At 43.3% G+C, this 14,851-nt stretch overlaps 1 protein-coding gene across 1 annotated transcript in view; it reads left to right on the forward strand.

The window, feature by feature from the left end:
• LOC132156004 (voltage-gated potassium channel subunit beta-1) overlaps positions 1-14,851 on the forward strand; it is a 141,523-nt gene that overhangs the window by 38,348 nt on the left and 88,324 nt on the right. Inside the window, exon 2 of the mRNA XM_059564808.1 lies at positions 12,451-12,494. Coding sequence (XP_059420791.1) covers positions 12,451-12,494 — 44 coding nt within the window. The remainder of the gene's footprint in view (positions 1-12,450; positions 12,495-14,851) is intronic.

Here is a 14,851-nt window from a genome sequence, read left to right on the forward strand (position 1 = left end):
ACTGCATCCTTAGGTTCTTCCCTATTAAGCATCTGGCAGTTTATATTTCTTTCTCATCTGCTGCAGACTAAATATATCCAGATATTAGATGTTTTATTTTGCAGTGTTCTTTGTGGTTGGTATAGGCAGTTCTTTGAGTTCTTGTATAATGAAGTTTTGATTGCACCATGACACTTTAAATAATTTTTGTTTACAGACACCTTTAAAGAAATTAATTAAAGTTCTGTTTTCAATAACCCAAGCATCAGAATTCATGATGTAGAATATCATACTATGGCTTATTTTTAACTTAAGGTTTCATTCATTGCTTTATTTTGACAGGAAGCAAAGCCAATGAAGGAATGTTGTATGAATGAGGGCATAGATATTGCATCATAATCATGACATTATGGCTGTTGATGTTTGCTGTTTGGATGGACTTTATTAAATCAAAAGGCAACATTTTTAGTGTGGTATTTTGTTTTTCAAGTGTACAGTAACATATATTAGAAAACTAAAATGACAATTAAAATGTATACATTTCACTCCATCATATAATCAAGTGGCATTTCTTATAAAGAAGCATGTTTGCAAGTGATTGATGCAGACAGTTTTGTAATGATCACAGATGGGGTCTCCCCTGACATATCAGAAAACTGTATATGCCTTTTACTGTATCTTTTTCTTTCAGATTTTTTTTTTCCTCATTCACTTTATTCCTATCGTCTGTCTTTGTCACTTATATAATAACTATATCATGCTGTATTTCACCAGCTTCTATCACATATCACCATTCCTTCTGCTATGAAACATGAAATAATGTTTCATGTGCAGAGGGACTTCTTACCTAATTAGGCCTTTATTGGTCAGAGATGCACGTCTGAAGAGACTGTGATTCTCTAAGTATAGCATGCGGTGACTGTAACCTTCATGAAGAACCTGTTTCAGTTCCTCTGGCACATTCAGTTCATATATAACACCACGGCACATGGATCCGACACACCAGAATGACTTTTAACACTGGAAAGGTATCAAGAGAGGCTGAATTAAATGGATGGATTGGACATCTGAGATTACAGAAAAGATTTGAGTACAGATTTGATGCAAACTATGTGCTGCAGGAACTGAGGTTGGCCCTGAAAACACAATGATAAACATCATAAACCCAATAAGGGCTCTGGTGCACTCAGACTGCTTCTAGATGATGCACCTGGGATCTCAAAATCACCAGAGGTCATGATCAAATTGACCCAATTCACATCTCCACTTTACACCATCATATTATAACACATTACTTTATTATGACAGATAGTAGAGACAATGGGTGAGAGAGCTATTCTCTAGTTATTGCTCCATGAATACTGCATGAGTCTGACTGACTCTATTCTTCTCAGATTATGGGTTATGTTTTTTAAAGTAATCATGACAGTTCAGCTTCCAACTGAATTTTGTCATCTACCTGTACACACACACACACACACACACACACATTTTATATATTAGTCATTTAGCAGACGCTTTTATCCAAAGCAAATTACAAATGAGGACAATGGAAGCAATTAAAATCAACAAGAAAGCAATGATAGGCAAGTGCTATAACAAGTCTCAGTATACAGTCTTGGCCAAAAGTTTTGAGAATTACATAAATCTTAGTTCTCTTATGAGAGTTCTCTCGTACTGCGTCTTAGCTAAGACGCTACGGGAAAAGTCTCTTTTCACGATACACTGAAGCAAAAAATAATCCTTAATTTTGAATTATTGTAAAGCGCATTTGCAGCAGCACACAGCCATAGGCGAGACGGCTCGCTCGCTCATTGGCTGCTCTGCGGCAACTGCACAAGCCTATCGAGCGCAGGCTGATGCAACATCAGACCAATGAGGGCGCTCTCACCCTACATGCCACTTCCCGCCGAAACGGGTGTGGCCTAGCCCTATAAAGGGATCTCGAAAAGGCTGACATACCTGATTTTTCATCTCTTCAAGCGAAGCTCACGCATCGTTGGATCACGAGAGGAAGCAAGCGTCGTCAGATAGCATCTCAGCGGGACGAGCCATTCCTGAAGCCGCTGGCCTATGCCGCCGGCCTACGCCGCCTTCCACTGCCGCTCCTGCTGCGCGTTCCGGCGCCTATATCCTTTTTCGTATCCTCGTGTGTGTTCGCCCTGCTGGATCCAGCTCGTTCCCGGCTGGATGGTAGCTTTCTTCCGGATGAGCGTACTTTTCCTAACTCAAAGCCCGCCCCGTTTCTTTCTGAGCTTCATGAAGAGGTGGCGAAAGCTTGGAACGCTCCATACTCAGCGCGAACTCGTTCGTCTGTTTCACCAGCATTCTCCGCACTGGATGATGCTAAAAACAGAGGCTACCAGTCATTTCCGCCGGTGGAACAGGCGATAGCGACGCACCTTTGCCCGCCCTCTGCTGGACGGCGGACGAAAGCGTTGTGTTGCCATCTAAAGCCTGCCGCATGACGTCATCTGTGCTCGCGTGGATCTTCTTTACACACCATTACACACCATGGCCACGCTGCAGATTTTCCAGGGTGATCTCATCCATAAGCTGGATGAGATGGGACCTGAAGCTATCTGTCTCGCGGATTTGAGGAGTGCTTCGGATCTCTCTCTTTGCGCTACTAAGTCCGCTGCACAGGCCATGGGACGAGTTATGGCTTCCGCTACTGTGGCTGAGAGGCATCTATGGCTGACGCTATCAGACATGGCGGAGTCTGAGCGCACTGCGTTCCTCGACGCCCCGCTGACTCCCGCTGGCCTCTTCGGATCGTCTGTCAACGAGTTCATTGAGAGATTCGTCGAGGACCAGAAAGCGTCGCAAGCTTTCAAGCACTTCCTCCCGAAGCGCTCCGGTTCTGCAGCGAGTCGTGCTAGACCGGCCCCGCGAAGCTCTCAGCCACACCCCCCGCCTCCTGCTGCTTCATCGCAACAGTGTCAGCAACGCAGCTCGAGACCCCGATCTCGCTCTACCAACCGTCACCCCGCGCTGCGGGGACCACGGCAGAGAATTGCGGTGAGGCCGGAAGCCCCGAAGTCATCCTAGCACTTCTAGGAAAGCGCTGGTGTACGAGTTCCGCTGTGGCCGAGCTCTCACCCAAGCGCGCTGCTGTTTCAGTTCCAGGAATTGTGACTGTCTCAGCATTTTCTGCAACACGCAAGCCTGCACAGTTGCCCGCTTGCCTGCACACAAAAGCCGTTATCACAGCTACCCAGATATTTCCCGAAAAGAGTGTAATTTCTGGTGTCCTGGCCACGGCCGATGGTGCTATAAATGTAGTGAGGATGCCCACTGCTCAGTGCCCATCTCCACATATAAGCACAGCCCTTCACACAGGCCCATAAAAGCGACTCAGGTTGATTGTGCGCACTACATAGTAAACGTGCCCACTCCTCAGTGCCCACAAACACTATGTCACACACGGCGTGTGGTTTCTGTAAAAACGGAACCCGTGCACGTGCGTTCTGCCCAGGCAGACAGCGAGTCGAAAGCAGTAAATGTGCACTCTTACAGCCCACAATTACTCACAGACAGCACAAGTCCCACGGGACCCGCTCAGCCCTCCCTCACTCGGTTAAGCACCGTGGCGGGGTCGAGGAGGAGCGATCTGCCCGCTGTGATCAGCGCGCTCCCCGCCTCAAACGTCACAGGCATTACGCCCATGTTACAGCACATCGAAGCGCTGCCGTTGCCCAGCCAACAGAGCGCGCTTCGCATCCAACCCTTAGCCATTCATGCACATGCATGGTCAGCGCTTCCAGGGGTTTCGGATTGGGTGCTAGACATTATAAAGAGAGGCTACTCGCTACAGTTTTTTCGACGCCCTCCGCGCTTTCTAGCGCGCGTCGAAACTACGGTCAAAACAGAAGTAGCACACCTGCTTCGGGCCGAAATATCAAAACTGTTGAGCAAAGGGGCTGTGGAGCCTGTATTTCAAGCTCAAAGCGAAGGAGGGCTGTACAGCAGATACTTTCTAGTGCCCAAGAAAGACGGGGGTTTCAGGCCCATACTGGATCTGAGACAGCTGAACAAGGCATTGGTGAAACACAGTTTCAAAATGCTTACGACCAGGAAACTCCTCGCGCATATTCGCAGAGGAGACTGGTTCATGTCGATAGACATGAAGGACGCGTATTTTCAAATACAGATGGCGTCACGTCACAGGCGATACTTGAGATTCGCCTTCGAGGGCCAGACATACCAGTATACAGTCCTGCCGTTCGGCTTGTCCATGGCTCCTCGTACGTTTACGAGGTGCATGGACGCAGCGCTTGCTCCTCTCAGACTCAGAGGCATGCGAGTGCTGAACTATTTGGACGACTGGCTGGTTCTGGCGCAATCACGATCAGAGCTCGTGGAGCACAGGGCCATTTTACTCGATCACCTCGAGAAACTCCGTCTCAGTGTCAACTGGACGAAGAGTTCACTGAACCCCAGTCAGACGATACTGTTCTTGGGTATAGCTCTGGACTCACGCTCCATGACGGCGTGCCTGTCGCCACAGCGCGCGTTGAGCATTCAGCGCGCAGCGAGCTCTTTCTGCTGCTGCGCGACCTTTTCGCTCAGAGAATTTCAGAAGATGCTAGGTCTCATGGCCTCAGCATCACCAGTTCTTCAGTTGGGCCTGCTCGGCATGCGCCCCTTGCAGTTCTGGCTGAAAGCGCGGTTACCGCGCAGAGCGTGGATATCCGGTCAGTTGCGTCTCAAGGTCAATCAGAGCTGTGTCACAGCCTTGAAACCCTGGACAGCGAACGACTGGTACCAATCAGGTGTAAGCCTGGGGACTTCTTCGAAAGTGAGAGTGGTGTCGACGGACACCACCACTTCGGGATGGGGAGCGCTGCACGAGGGCAGACCGTTCTTTGGCCTGTGGTCAGAACGGGAAAAGCTCCAACATATCAACTGTCTGGAAATGCTGGCAGTGGAAAACGCGCTGACGTGTTTTTGTCCCCGAATCAAGGGCCACCACGTTCTAGTCCATTCGGACAACATGTCTGTGGTGTCCTACATAAATCACCAGGGCGGTCTCAGGTCCCGAAACCTGTACAGGTTGGCGGAAAGCCTCCTGGTTTGGGCTCAGCGCAACTTGTGCTCGCTGAGAGCAGTTTGTGTGCCTGGGCTACAGAATCTGGGTCCAGACAGACTGTCCAGGAGCAACATTCCCACGGGCGAATGGTCTCTACACCCACAAACAGTCCAGCTGCTGTGGGAGAGATTCGGCAGGGCGGAAGTGGACCTCTTCGCGTCCCACGAAAACGCTCACTACCCCGCGTTCTTTTCCAACAACGAGAGCGCGCTGTCGCAAAGGTGGCCGTGCCGCCTGCTCTATGCCTTTCCCCCCGTCTCCATCCTTCCGCAGGTGATAGAACAGGTGAGGGAAACGAAATGCTCAGTACTGCTGGTAGCACCACTTTGGAAGAACCAACCATGGTTTCCAGATTTGATGCAGTTAACAGACACTGCCCCGTGGCCAGTGCCGTTGAGGAGGGACCTTCTCTCGCAGGCCAGGGGCTCGATTTGGCACCCTCAACCGGAGTTGTGGTCCCTCCATGTGTGGGCGCTCAACGGTTACCCGCTGATCTCTCAGTGGGAGTGCTAAACACTATCGCTCAGGCTAGAGCTCCGTCGACTCGACGGCTGTATGCCTCGAAGTGGTCAGTATTCTCCAGCTGGTGCACAGCTCGGGGACGTTCACCCCTTAGTTGTGAGGTGACGGAGGTTCTCTCCTTCCTACAGGAGCTGTTGGATAAGGGCAGAGCCCCCTCCACGCTCAAAGTTTACGTGGCAGCTATCGCAGCGTTTTCTGAGACAACGCTCGGTCAGTCAATAGGAAGGAACGACTTGGTCATCCTCTTCCTTAGAGGAGCTAGGAGGCTGAATCCTCCCAGACCTCCATCAGTCCCTGTATGGGACCTCTCGATGGTTTTGGAGGCCATGAAGGGTTCTCCTTTCGAGCCTATCCAAACGATTAGCCTCAAATGTCTGTCATTCAAGACAGTGTTCTTGTTGGCTTTCGCTTCAGTGAAGCGTGTGGGTGACCTGCACGCGCTCTCGGTGAGCCCGACGTGCTTGGAGTTTGGGCCTAATGACTCAAGGGTCATACTCAAACCTAGGCACGGTTATGTGCCGAAATCCCTCAACACACCGTTTCGGGCTCAGGTTATTTCCCTGTCTGCCCTGTCGGTGTCAGAAGTGGATGGAGACTCGAGTTTTCTTTGCCCCGTTTGGGTTTTAAGAACTTATGTGTCTCGCTCTGCTGTCTTCAGACAGACTGAGCAGCTGTTTGTCTCGTTCAGTGGACGTTCCAAGGGAATGGCTGTTTCGAAACAGAGCTTATCCAGATGGATTGTTGATGCTATAGCGTTAGCTTACGCTTCCAGGGGCCTTCAGTGCCCACTGGGCGTCAGAGCACACTCCACAAGAGGCGTCGCCTCGTCGTGGGCGTGGTCTAATGGGATTTCCTTACAGGATATATTATGGCGGCAGGATGGGCCTCGCCGTCTACATTTATCAGGTTCTATAACCTAGAGGTTCCCGCCCTGCAAGCAAAGCTGTTGTCGGTATAGTTGAATCAGGATCCTGATTGGAACTCTGAGATCGCAAGCGCTATGCGCTGCCGACTGTTATATGGGCAGTATTGCGTAAGACCCACATTACCACATTAGTCAGGCCCTGCCTTGATTATGTGATGTCATATTGCCGCATCTACGGACGTTGCTAGATATGGGACGGAGGGTTCCCCCCTCCTGTTCTAGGACTCTCTGTGAGTCCCTCTGGTGATTGTGCACTGTAAATCCTGGGCGTCGCTTCCAGGTTTATTGGTGTGTGATCTCTGCACGCACGGCGCTTTATATTGGGTTCCCGTAGCGTCTTAGCTAAGATGCAGTACGAGAGAACTCTCGTAAGAGAACGTACTCGGTTACTAATGTAACCTTGGTTCTCTCTAGAAGAGGGAACGAGTACTGCGTTCTCTGCCATGCCTACGATTCACTCTGGTTCGCTTCGGCGATGAAATAAATCAGGTGAGTCAGCCTTTTCGAGCTCCCTTTATAGGGCTTTTTTTCAAAAAGTTTGCTGCTAAACTCTGTGATGTACTGAAATATAATTACAAGCACTTCATACGTTTCAAAGGCTTTTATCGACAATTACATGACATTTATGCAAAGAGTCAGTATTTGCAGTGTTGGCCCTTGTTTTTCAGGACCTCTGCAATTCGACTGGGCAATAAACTTCTGGGCCAAATCCTGACTGATAGCAACCCATTCTTTCATAATCACTTCTTGGAGATTGTCAGAATTAGTGGGTTTTTGTTTGTCCACCCACCTCTTGAGGATTGACCACAAGTTTTCAATGGGATTAAGATCTGGGGAGTTTCCAGGCCATGGACCCAAAACTTCAACATTCTGGTCCCCGAACCACTTAGTTATCACTTTTACCTCATGGCACGGTGCTCCATCGTGCTGGAAAATGCATTGTTCTTCACCAAACTGTTGTTGGATTGTTGGAAGAACAATTATTTATGTAATTCTCAAAACGTTTGGCCACGACTGTACATATAGCAACGTTTTTATATATATATGAAGAGATCAGATGCAAAAGCCTCTAAGTGACATCTGAAATTTTCATCTAAAATTAGGATTTTTATAAGGCTCCTATATTTATGTTCAGTTATTTCACTTTAATAGCCCGGAAAAGGACCCGCACATTGCCATTAAAGTAAAATTACTCAACTAGGAGCTTGATAAAAATCCTAATTTTAGATGAAAATTTCAGATGGCACTTTTGGCAAAGGATTTTGCATCTGAACTCTTCATATATATATATATAATAAATAAAAAGGAAATAGATAGAATAGAAAAAGGAAAAAGCAAGCTAGTGTTAGAGGCCTTTTTTTGCTTTTGTTAATTGTGTAATAAATAAAAAATAAAACAGAATACAAAAAGATTAGAAAAGTTTGTATTGGCGGTTTATGGGGCGTAATGGTTTTTATACTGTACAAACTGTATTTTCTATCTGCCTACACCAACCCTACACCTAAATCTACCCCTCACAGGAAACTTTGTGCATTTTTTGATTTTCAAAAAACACCATTTAAATATGTTTTTAAAACCTTTTGAATCACGGGGACACAGGTAGTGTCCTCATAAACTACCTACATATTGTAATACATGTGTCATACCTATGTCGTTATACAAATTTGTTTAAATAATTTATAAATCACTAATTTGGCACTGTCCAAAAGTGAGACCAGCAGCTGAAGTTACTGTGGAGTTGAGTTTTAATAGGACCCCTAAGTACTGCAGTGATAATGTATTTTTGTAGGCTAAACTGAAATTAAGCATTAACTTGTTTCCCTCAACAAAAACTCGATAGAAGTGCATTATTGCAGAAAATAAGCTATGTGATCAACAAAAGATTATGATACACATTTTATTCATAATCTTCACAAAATTAACACAGCATTTATACATTTTGAAGCCTAAATGGCATATAAACAAACTTTGCCATGTTCTCATGACTTCAACGTCACCACCATTAAGCTTCCATCATCTTTTTCAGTTTTTATATAAAAAAAGCCTTTTTCCTTGAAAGCCTGTTTTAGAATAGTTTGCAGAAGCATGATTATAAACACAATTAGGCTGTGAAAACAGACTAGTTAGTAGATGAGTTTACTTGTTCAGTGTATTTTTTAATGTCCCTGACAACCTTTTTAGTCCCATTTAGCCACTCGTAAGCAACCACATTTTCCAAGAGAAGTAAAATAAAAAAAAAATAAAAAATCACATTACTGATGTATTTTTGTATTTTATATTTATATGATGTATTGTATATATATATATATATATATATATATATATACATATATTATTTTATCTAGTTGACAAGGCAACACTTCCCCATATCATTTAGTTTATCTTGATATTCTAAAATAACTAAAACTTAAAGAAAATGTAATAACTATATAGACATTTTAAAAAACAACAAAACTAATAAAAACAACAGAATTACTAAAATGTATTAAAATGAATATGACAGCAGAATATATTTAAACTATAATATTATCTCAATGATACAAAATGTTTCACAATAAGGTGTCAGTGTAATATGAGTACGATGGGGGATGGGGTGCGGTTATGGGTTGGCACTCTTTTGAATATCTGCTTAGGGCCCCCAAAATGCTAGGACCGGCCCTGACTATACAATACTTTCCGATGCTGTTTTACATCAGAACAATACATCTGCTATACTCCCTTAATTATTCATTGAGAAACATGTGAGTGATTAGTTCAAGTCTGCTGAAAGGAGCTGCTGGTGCAGAAACTTCTCGAATCCCCTCAGAGCCACAGACCACACGGCCTGATGGAGTACCTTTAAAGAGCATGATTATGATAAGTAATTACATCGTTTAAACTCAGTCTAGTGATTTTAGCACCTCTATATCACTCTCAGGGTTAAACTCCCTCACTTTAACTTGAGATAAACTATGTGTGTGTGTTGCTTCAAAAGTTATGTTTGGTCTCTGGATGGTTCTGCTCTGTTTGATGTCAGTGTAGATTGACAGACACATTGTAGATGTACACACAGAATTATACATTACACATTGTCCCCTGCAACACTAGAACTTGTTTCATTGAGTTGTGCCACAGTTGTGGTCATGCTCCTCTGAATTTCTGTAGTGTGCAATGCTCCATTTGTCTTTGGTGCAGCTTACATTGAGCAGCCCCTTTAATGTAATCTTAAATGTCTTTCTCTATCTGACTGGAACCCATCACTTTTATTTTTATTTTTATACAAAATACAAATTCATATTATATATTCATATTATACATACATACCTACACGCATACATACATTATATAAATATATATATATATATATATATATATATATATATATATATATATATATATAGATAGATATAGATAGATAGATATAGATATATAATATTGTTATGTTGTTGCTGTTGTTAGTTTTTTTTTTTTTTTTTTTTTTTTACAATCCTGCAAATTTTGTAAAAAAAAAAACATTTGAACAACTTAGATTATTAAATTTTGTAACAGTTGCTATTCATGATACCTAATCCATTAACTAATATTAATGCACTGAAAAAAAGAAAGAAACCTTTGATGAATGACTTTCTGTACCCGGTTTCAGTACTGTACTCAACAAATATTTGTTCCAGGTGTGTATAGGCTTGTAGTCATGTTATTGTTTCTGCTTCTTCATACCTTGGTCTGGGTCTTGAAAGGGGGTTGTGCTATCTCTTCAGTCACACTCTTCAACTTAATGTTGTTATGAACTGTCACAAGTTGACAGATGGATCCTTGGAAACTAATGGTAACGTTAGACTGTATTTTACAGAACATGCTGTGTAAGTTTTTGAGTACCAGTTGTGCATTGGCCATGTGTAATCTGTCACACCTGCAGGTTTATTATCTGCAGCACGGTGAATCCGTTATTATCCTGCACCTTCATTCTCTGGCCTTGATGCAGAGAAATAAATTCATACTGATAGTAGCAGAGACGTAATACACTCTCACAGCAGAATCCACCAGCTTGCATTTTCTCTCTCTTAAGTTACTCATCCTCATTTTCTCTCTCTCTGTCAGCACTTTTCTGTGTTCCCTGCAAAGTTTGTCACTTATCCCAACGCACTTGATATCAGTAAATCTTATAAAAAACAATGAATTCCCTTTATTCTTGTTCATGGTGCTCACACAGCTGTCATTACAGTTTTTACACTTACAGTGAAGTCACAAAATCTCTGTTGTTTTGAACTGTGTCTGGCAGCGGTTCTCAATTCCAGTCCTCGCACACCTATCTCTGCATATTTTGCATGTCTCTCTTTGTTAACACACCTAATTCAGATAATCAGCTTGTCAGAAGTGAGCTCTGTGCTTGAACTGTGTTACCATTAACATGGTCCCTATACAGTGGTCATTGCTCCCTGATCCCTACTCCCTGAGCAGGGGAAATCTGTCGAAATTTACCTCACTTCGGAACATTCATTCCCAGATCTGCACAGCACAATGTCTTCACACACGGACAAGTGTGACATCATGTTCCTCTGTAAATAAATACAATTTAAATTCATGTCTCGCGCACTTCATACTTTAAATGGAACATATATGTTCGCTTTGAACTGTAATCATGGAGGAATATTCTTTGATGTCCACTTCACAGGGCACTTACGTTCAAATAGAACAAACGTCTGAAGCCATAAGAGAAACATACAAAATGTGCAGAGCAGTGGGGCACGAGGACTGGAATTGAGAACTGCTGGTGTATGGGATTTAGCACACTGAATTATTGACGCTGAGACTATGACCAGAAATATACTTTATCAACACATCGCCAGTGCTTTTTTTTTTTTTTTTTTTAGATGCCTAGCAGTGCCTTTGCTATTCAACTCAAAGTTTGGTTGGCTAGCATGAACCTGTAAACCTCTGCTGGTAGATTGCTGTAACTACTGTACACCATCTGGACCTAAATTACATTTTTAGAATGTGCTGAAGTAAGTCATGGTTATTTCTATAACAGCGTTTTAGTGCCACTTATAAAAATAAATGAAAAAAAAAAAAAGATAAAAATAAAGTCATAATATTTTGAGAATACATCATAGCAATGTGAGAATAAAGTCAAAATATTTAAAGAAATTCTGGTGGCCTGGCAACTGATATGATTATATGTGGGATTATTAGCAGAAATCATACCATGTGTCATGAGCCCACTTCAAACCTTTGAACGTTTTATGCTGTGTTTAATTAAATACTGTACATGTAAAGAATAAAATGCTGGACAACACAGATGTTTTTTGTGGAGTAGGTGGTGGAATTTTCATATTAATTAAAGTTATTAATGCAAAATACTGGCCTTGCTATGACTTTGTTCATTTTGTTTGCACTAAAATGTCATCGTATATTATAATACACTAAAACTAGAATAAAAAAAGTTCTTAAAATAAACTAACTAAAATATAAAAAAACATACATTTTCATTTACTTTAACTTGATGTACTCTAATAATTAAAACTAAAGCTTAAATAAACAATAATAAAAACTATATGGTCATTAAAGGGTTACCCCACCCCAAAATTAAAATTTTGTCATTAATCACTTACCCCCATGTTGCCCCCAACCCGTAAAAGCTTTGTTCATCTTCGTAAAACTTTTTTATATATAGTTTTTCTCAGCATTTTCTCAGAAAACATTTTCTCAGACAACATTAGTTGACCAGAAAAAGACAGCTGAGCATAATGTTGAGTTTGTTATTTACATTGTGTTATAAATTCTGACATACTTTTGTTGACATGTCTGCATTTGTGTACGTTATATGTCCCAGCTAGAATTTACTTTGAGAAATACTGTTTAGCTCCATGAAGCCTGAGCCAGAAGGATACCAATGCCCTATCTAATATAAATGTTTTATTTTCTCTCTGTCCTCTCTCTATTTCTGTCTGTCTAGGAACCTTGGGAAATCTGGATTGAGAGTATCATGCCTTGGTTTGGGTGAGTATTACATTATATCAAAAAATATAAAATTTCCATATGCTGTATGTTTTTAGTGCAGTAAATCAGCAGATAGCAGCAGAGACAGTTTTTGCAGAGTTCAGTTCTGTTTAACAGCTCATTAATCATTACACTGTGCTTACTCTATCTAGCATTCTCCCTCTTTCACAAACACACACACAATCTGGCTCTTGATGTCTGGAAAAGGAGGGCTGGGACTTGAACAGTGGGATAAATAAACGAAATTACAAAAGCTGAACTTCGGTAACTGGAGTGGGCCAGTTAGCTTTGGTACCTCCGAGATGACAAACGGCAGACTCAGCTTTCAGAGTGAGACAGGCCAACGCTACAGGGACTCCATATGTTTGTGTGTGTCTTTTAAAATATGAGCACAACAGTGTACGTGTGTTACTAAATATAAAAATATCCAGAAAGACAAATAGCTTGGAAAGCGATGATCATTTAGGAGACACAGGTTTGAATCTGGCTTTTGTCTGGTCATGATCGCATTCTTCTCTCTCTTTCTCTCTCTCTTTCTCTCTCTCTCTCTCTCTTTCTCTCTCTCTTTCTTTCTCTCTCTCTCTCTCTCTCTCCCACCTGTCTATTAATAAAAAAAAATGACAGAGCCCAAAATAAAATGTCTCAGGTTACGCATGTAACTAGGTTCCTTGAAGGAACAATATGCTGCATTGGAGAACGCTTTGGGAATGCCTCCAGCATGACCATCTCTGAATCACGTGTGTAATCGGTCCAATGGATGTCATAGGCGGGTGACGTAATGAAACCAGGAAGCTTAAGAGCATGTGCAGTGAAACCGGCATCAGCCTCTAGGAGTGAAGCAAGCACCGGCAGAGATGGCAGAAGTGTGGCACTGCGACGCAGGGTCTCGTTCCTTTGAGGAACCATGGTTACATGCGTAAACTGAGACATTCCTCTTCAGGAACTCGAGCTGCGTCGGAGAATGCCCACTCCACCAGACTTTCAAATCTCTGCCTAGTGTGGAACCCTACACAGCTAGGGCAAGAGAGTGGAAGAGCCTGGAGTGGCTTGCATATCTAAGCCAAATAATCTGACAAAGGTTAGGATGATAGTCATTCAGACAAGAGGGTTTATTGTTCTTAGGCACAGGGATGATGACAGATTTTTTGAAGGATGTGGGAAACACCGAGGTAGCAAGAGACTCATTAAAAATAGATGTAAACAAACCAGCGAGCTGATCAGCACAGGACCGCAGAATACGGCCAGAAATCCCATCAAATCTGGCTGCTTTCCTGACATTCACTCGCTTTAGGGCCCTCCGAACCTCGTCCTCAGACACTGTGATCACATGATCATAGCTGCTCTGACTGCCACTTCCTGACGTGCTGAACAGCAGACTCATGCTGCTTAGATTGCTTTCAAAGTGCCCGTAGAAAGTGTTTATCTCGTCAGCTAGTGACGGATCTGCTCTCACCTCTGCAGATGAATTGTTTCCAAAGGCACAGGTGTTCCTTAGTCCCTGCCACACGTGTTGTGTGGAGTCATTGAGCTGGAAATGTGACTCTATGCATTCCCTGTATCGGTGTTTGGCAGCTCTTACTGCGCGTCAGAAAAGCACAGCACAATGTTTTGTACTTGTTCATGTTTCCCAACAGAAGACCGCCGTTGTAAGCAGCAGTACATTTGCTTAATGCTGCATGGATTGTTCTGTCCACCCAAGGTTTCTGATTTGAGAAGGTCCTTATAGTTTTTGTTTCAGTTGCTTGCTCGGCTAGCGTGTAAACAAAGCTTAATGCTACATCTGTGAACTCGCTGACGTCAGATGACGACCGATTTGCTGAAAGTCGGTAGTGAGCAAGCTTTGTAGGCATTCTTAAACTGAGTGTAGCAATGAACCAGTGTATTAGGTCCTCTGGTTGGACAGGATATATGTTGATAAAAATTAGGCATAACCTGCCAGAGGTTGGCTTTGTTAAAGTCCCCAGCGATGATAATAGCAGAGTCAGGATGTTTGTTGATATTGCTGCTTAGCGCATCGTGAAGCTCAGACAAAGCCAAGCCGGTGTCAGCTTGTGGTGGGATGTAAACAACAGTAACGATGATCGATGAAAACTCCCGGGGCAGATAAAATGGGTGGCAAATAATGGATAAATGTTCCAGATAAGGCGAGCAGGAGCGCGACAGAGTGGAGATATTCCTGGGGTCACACCGTTTCTTGTTAATCATGAAACACACTCTTCCATCTTTGGATTTACCAGCCTCGGCTGTCCTGTCCATCCATAAAACAGATACATTTTCAGACAGCGTTACAGCAGCGTCCAGGACCGAGGGCGTGAGCCATGTTTCAGACAAACAAAGGATGTTACAGTCCCTAATGT

Source organism: Carassius carassius, chromosome 13 (assembly GCF_963082965.1).
Source record: "Carassius carassius chromosome 13, fCarCar2.1, whole genome shotgun sequence".
Classification (NCBI taxonomy): domain Eukaryota; kingdom Metazoa; phylum Chordata; class Actinopteri; order Cypriniformes; family Cyprinidae; genus Carassius; species Carassius carassius.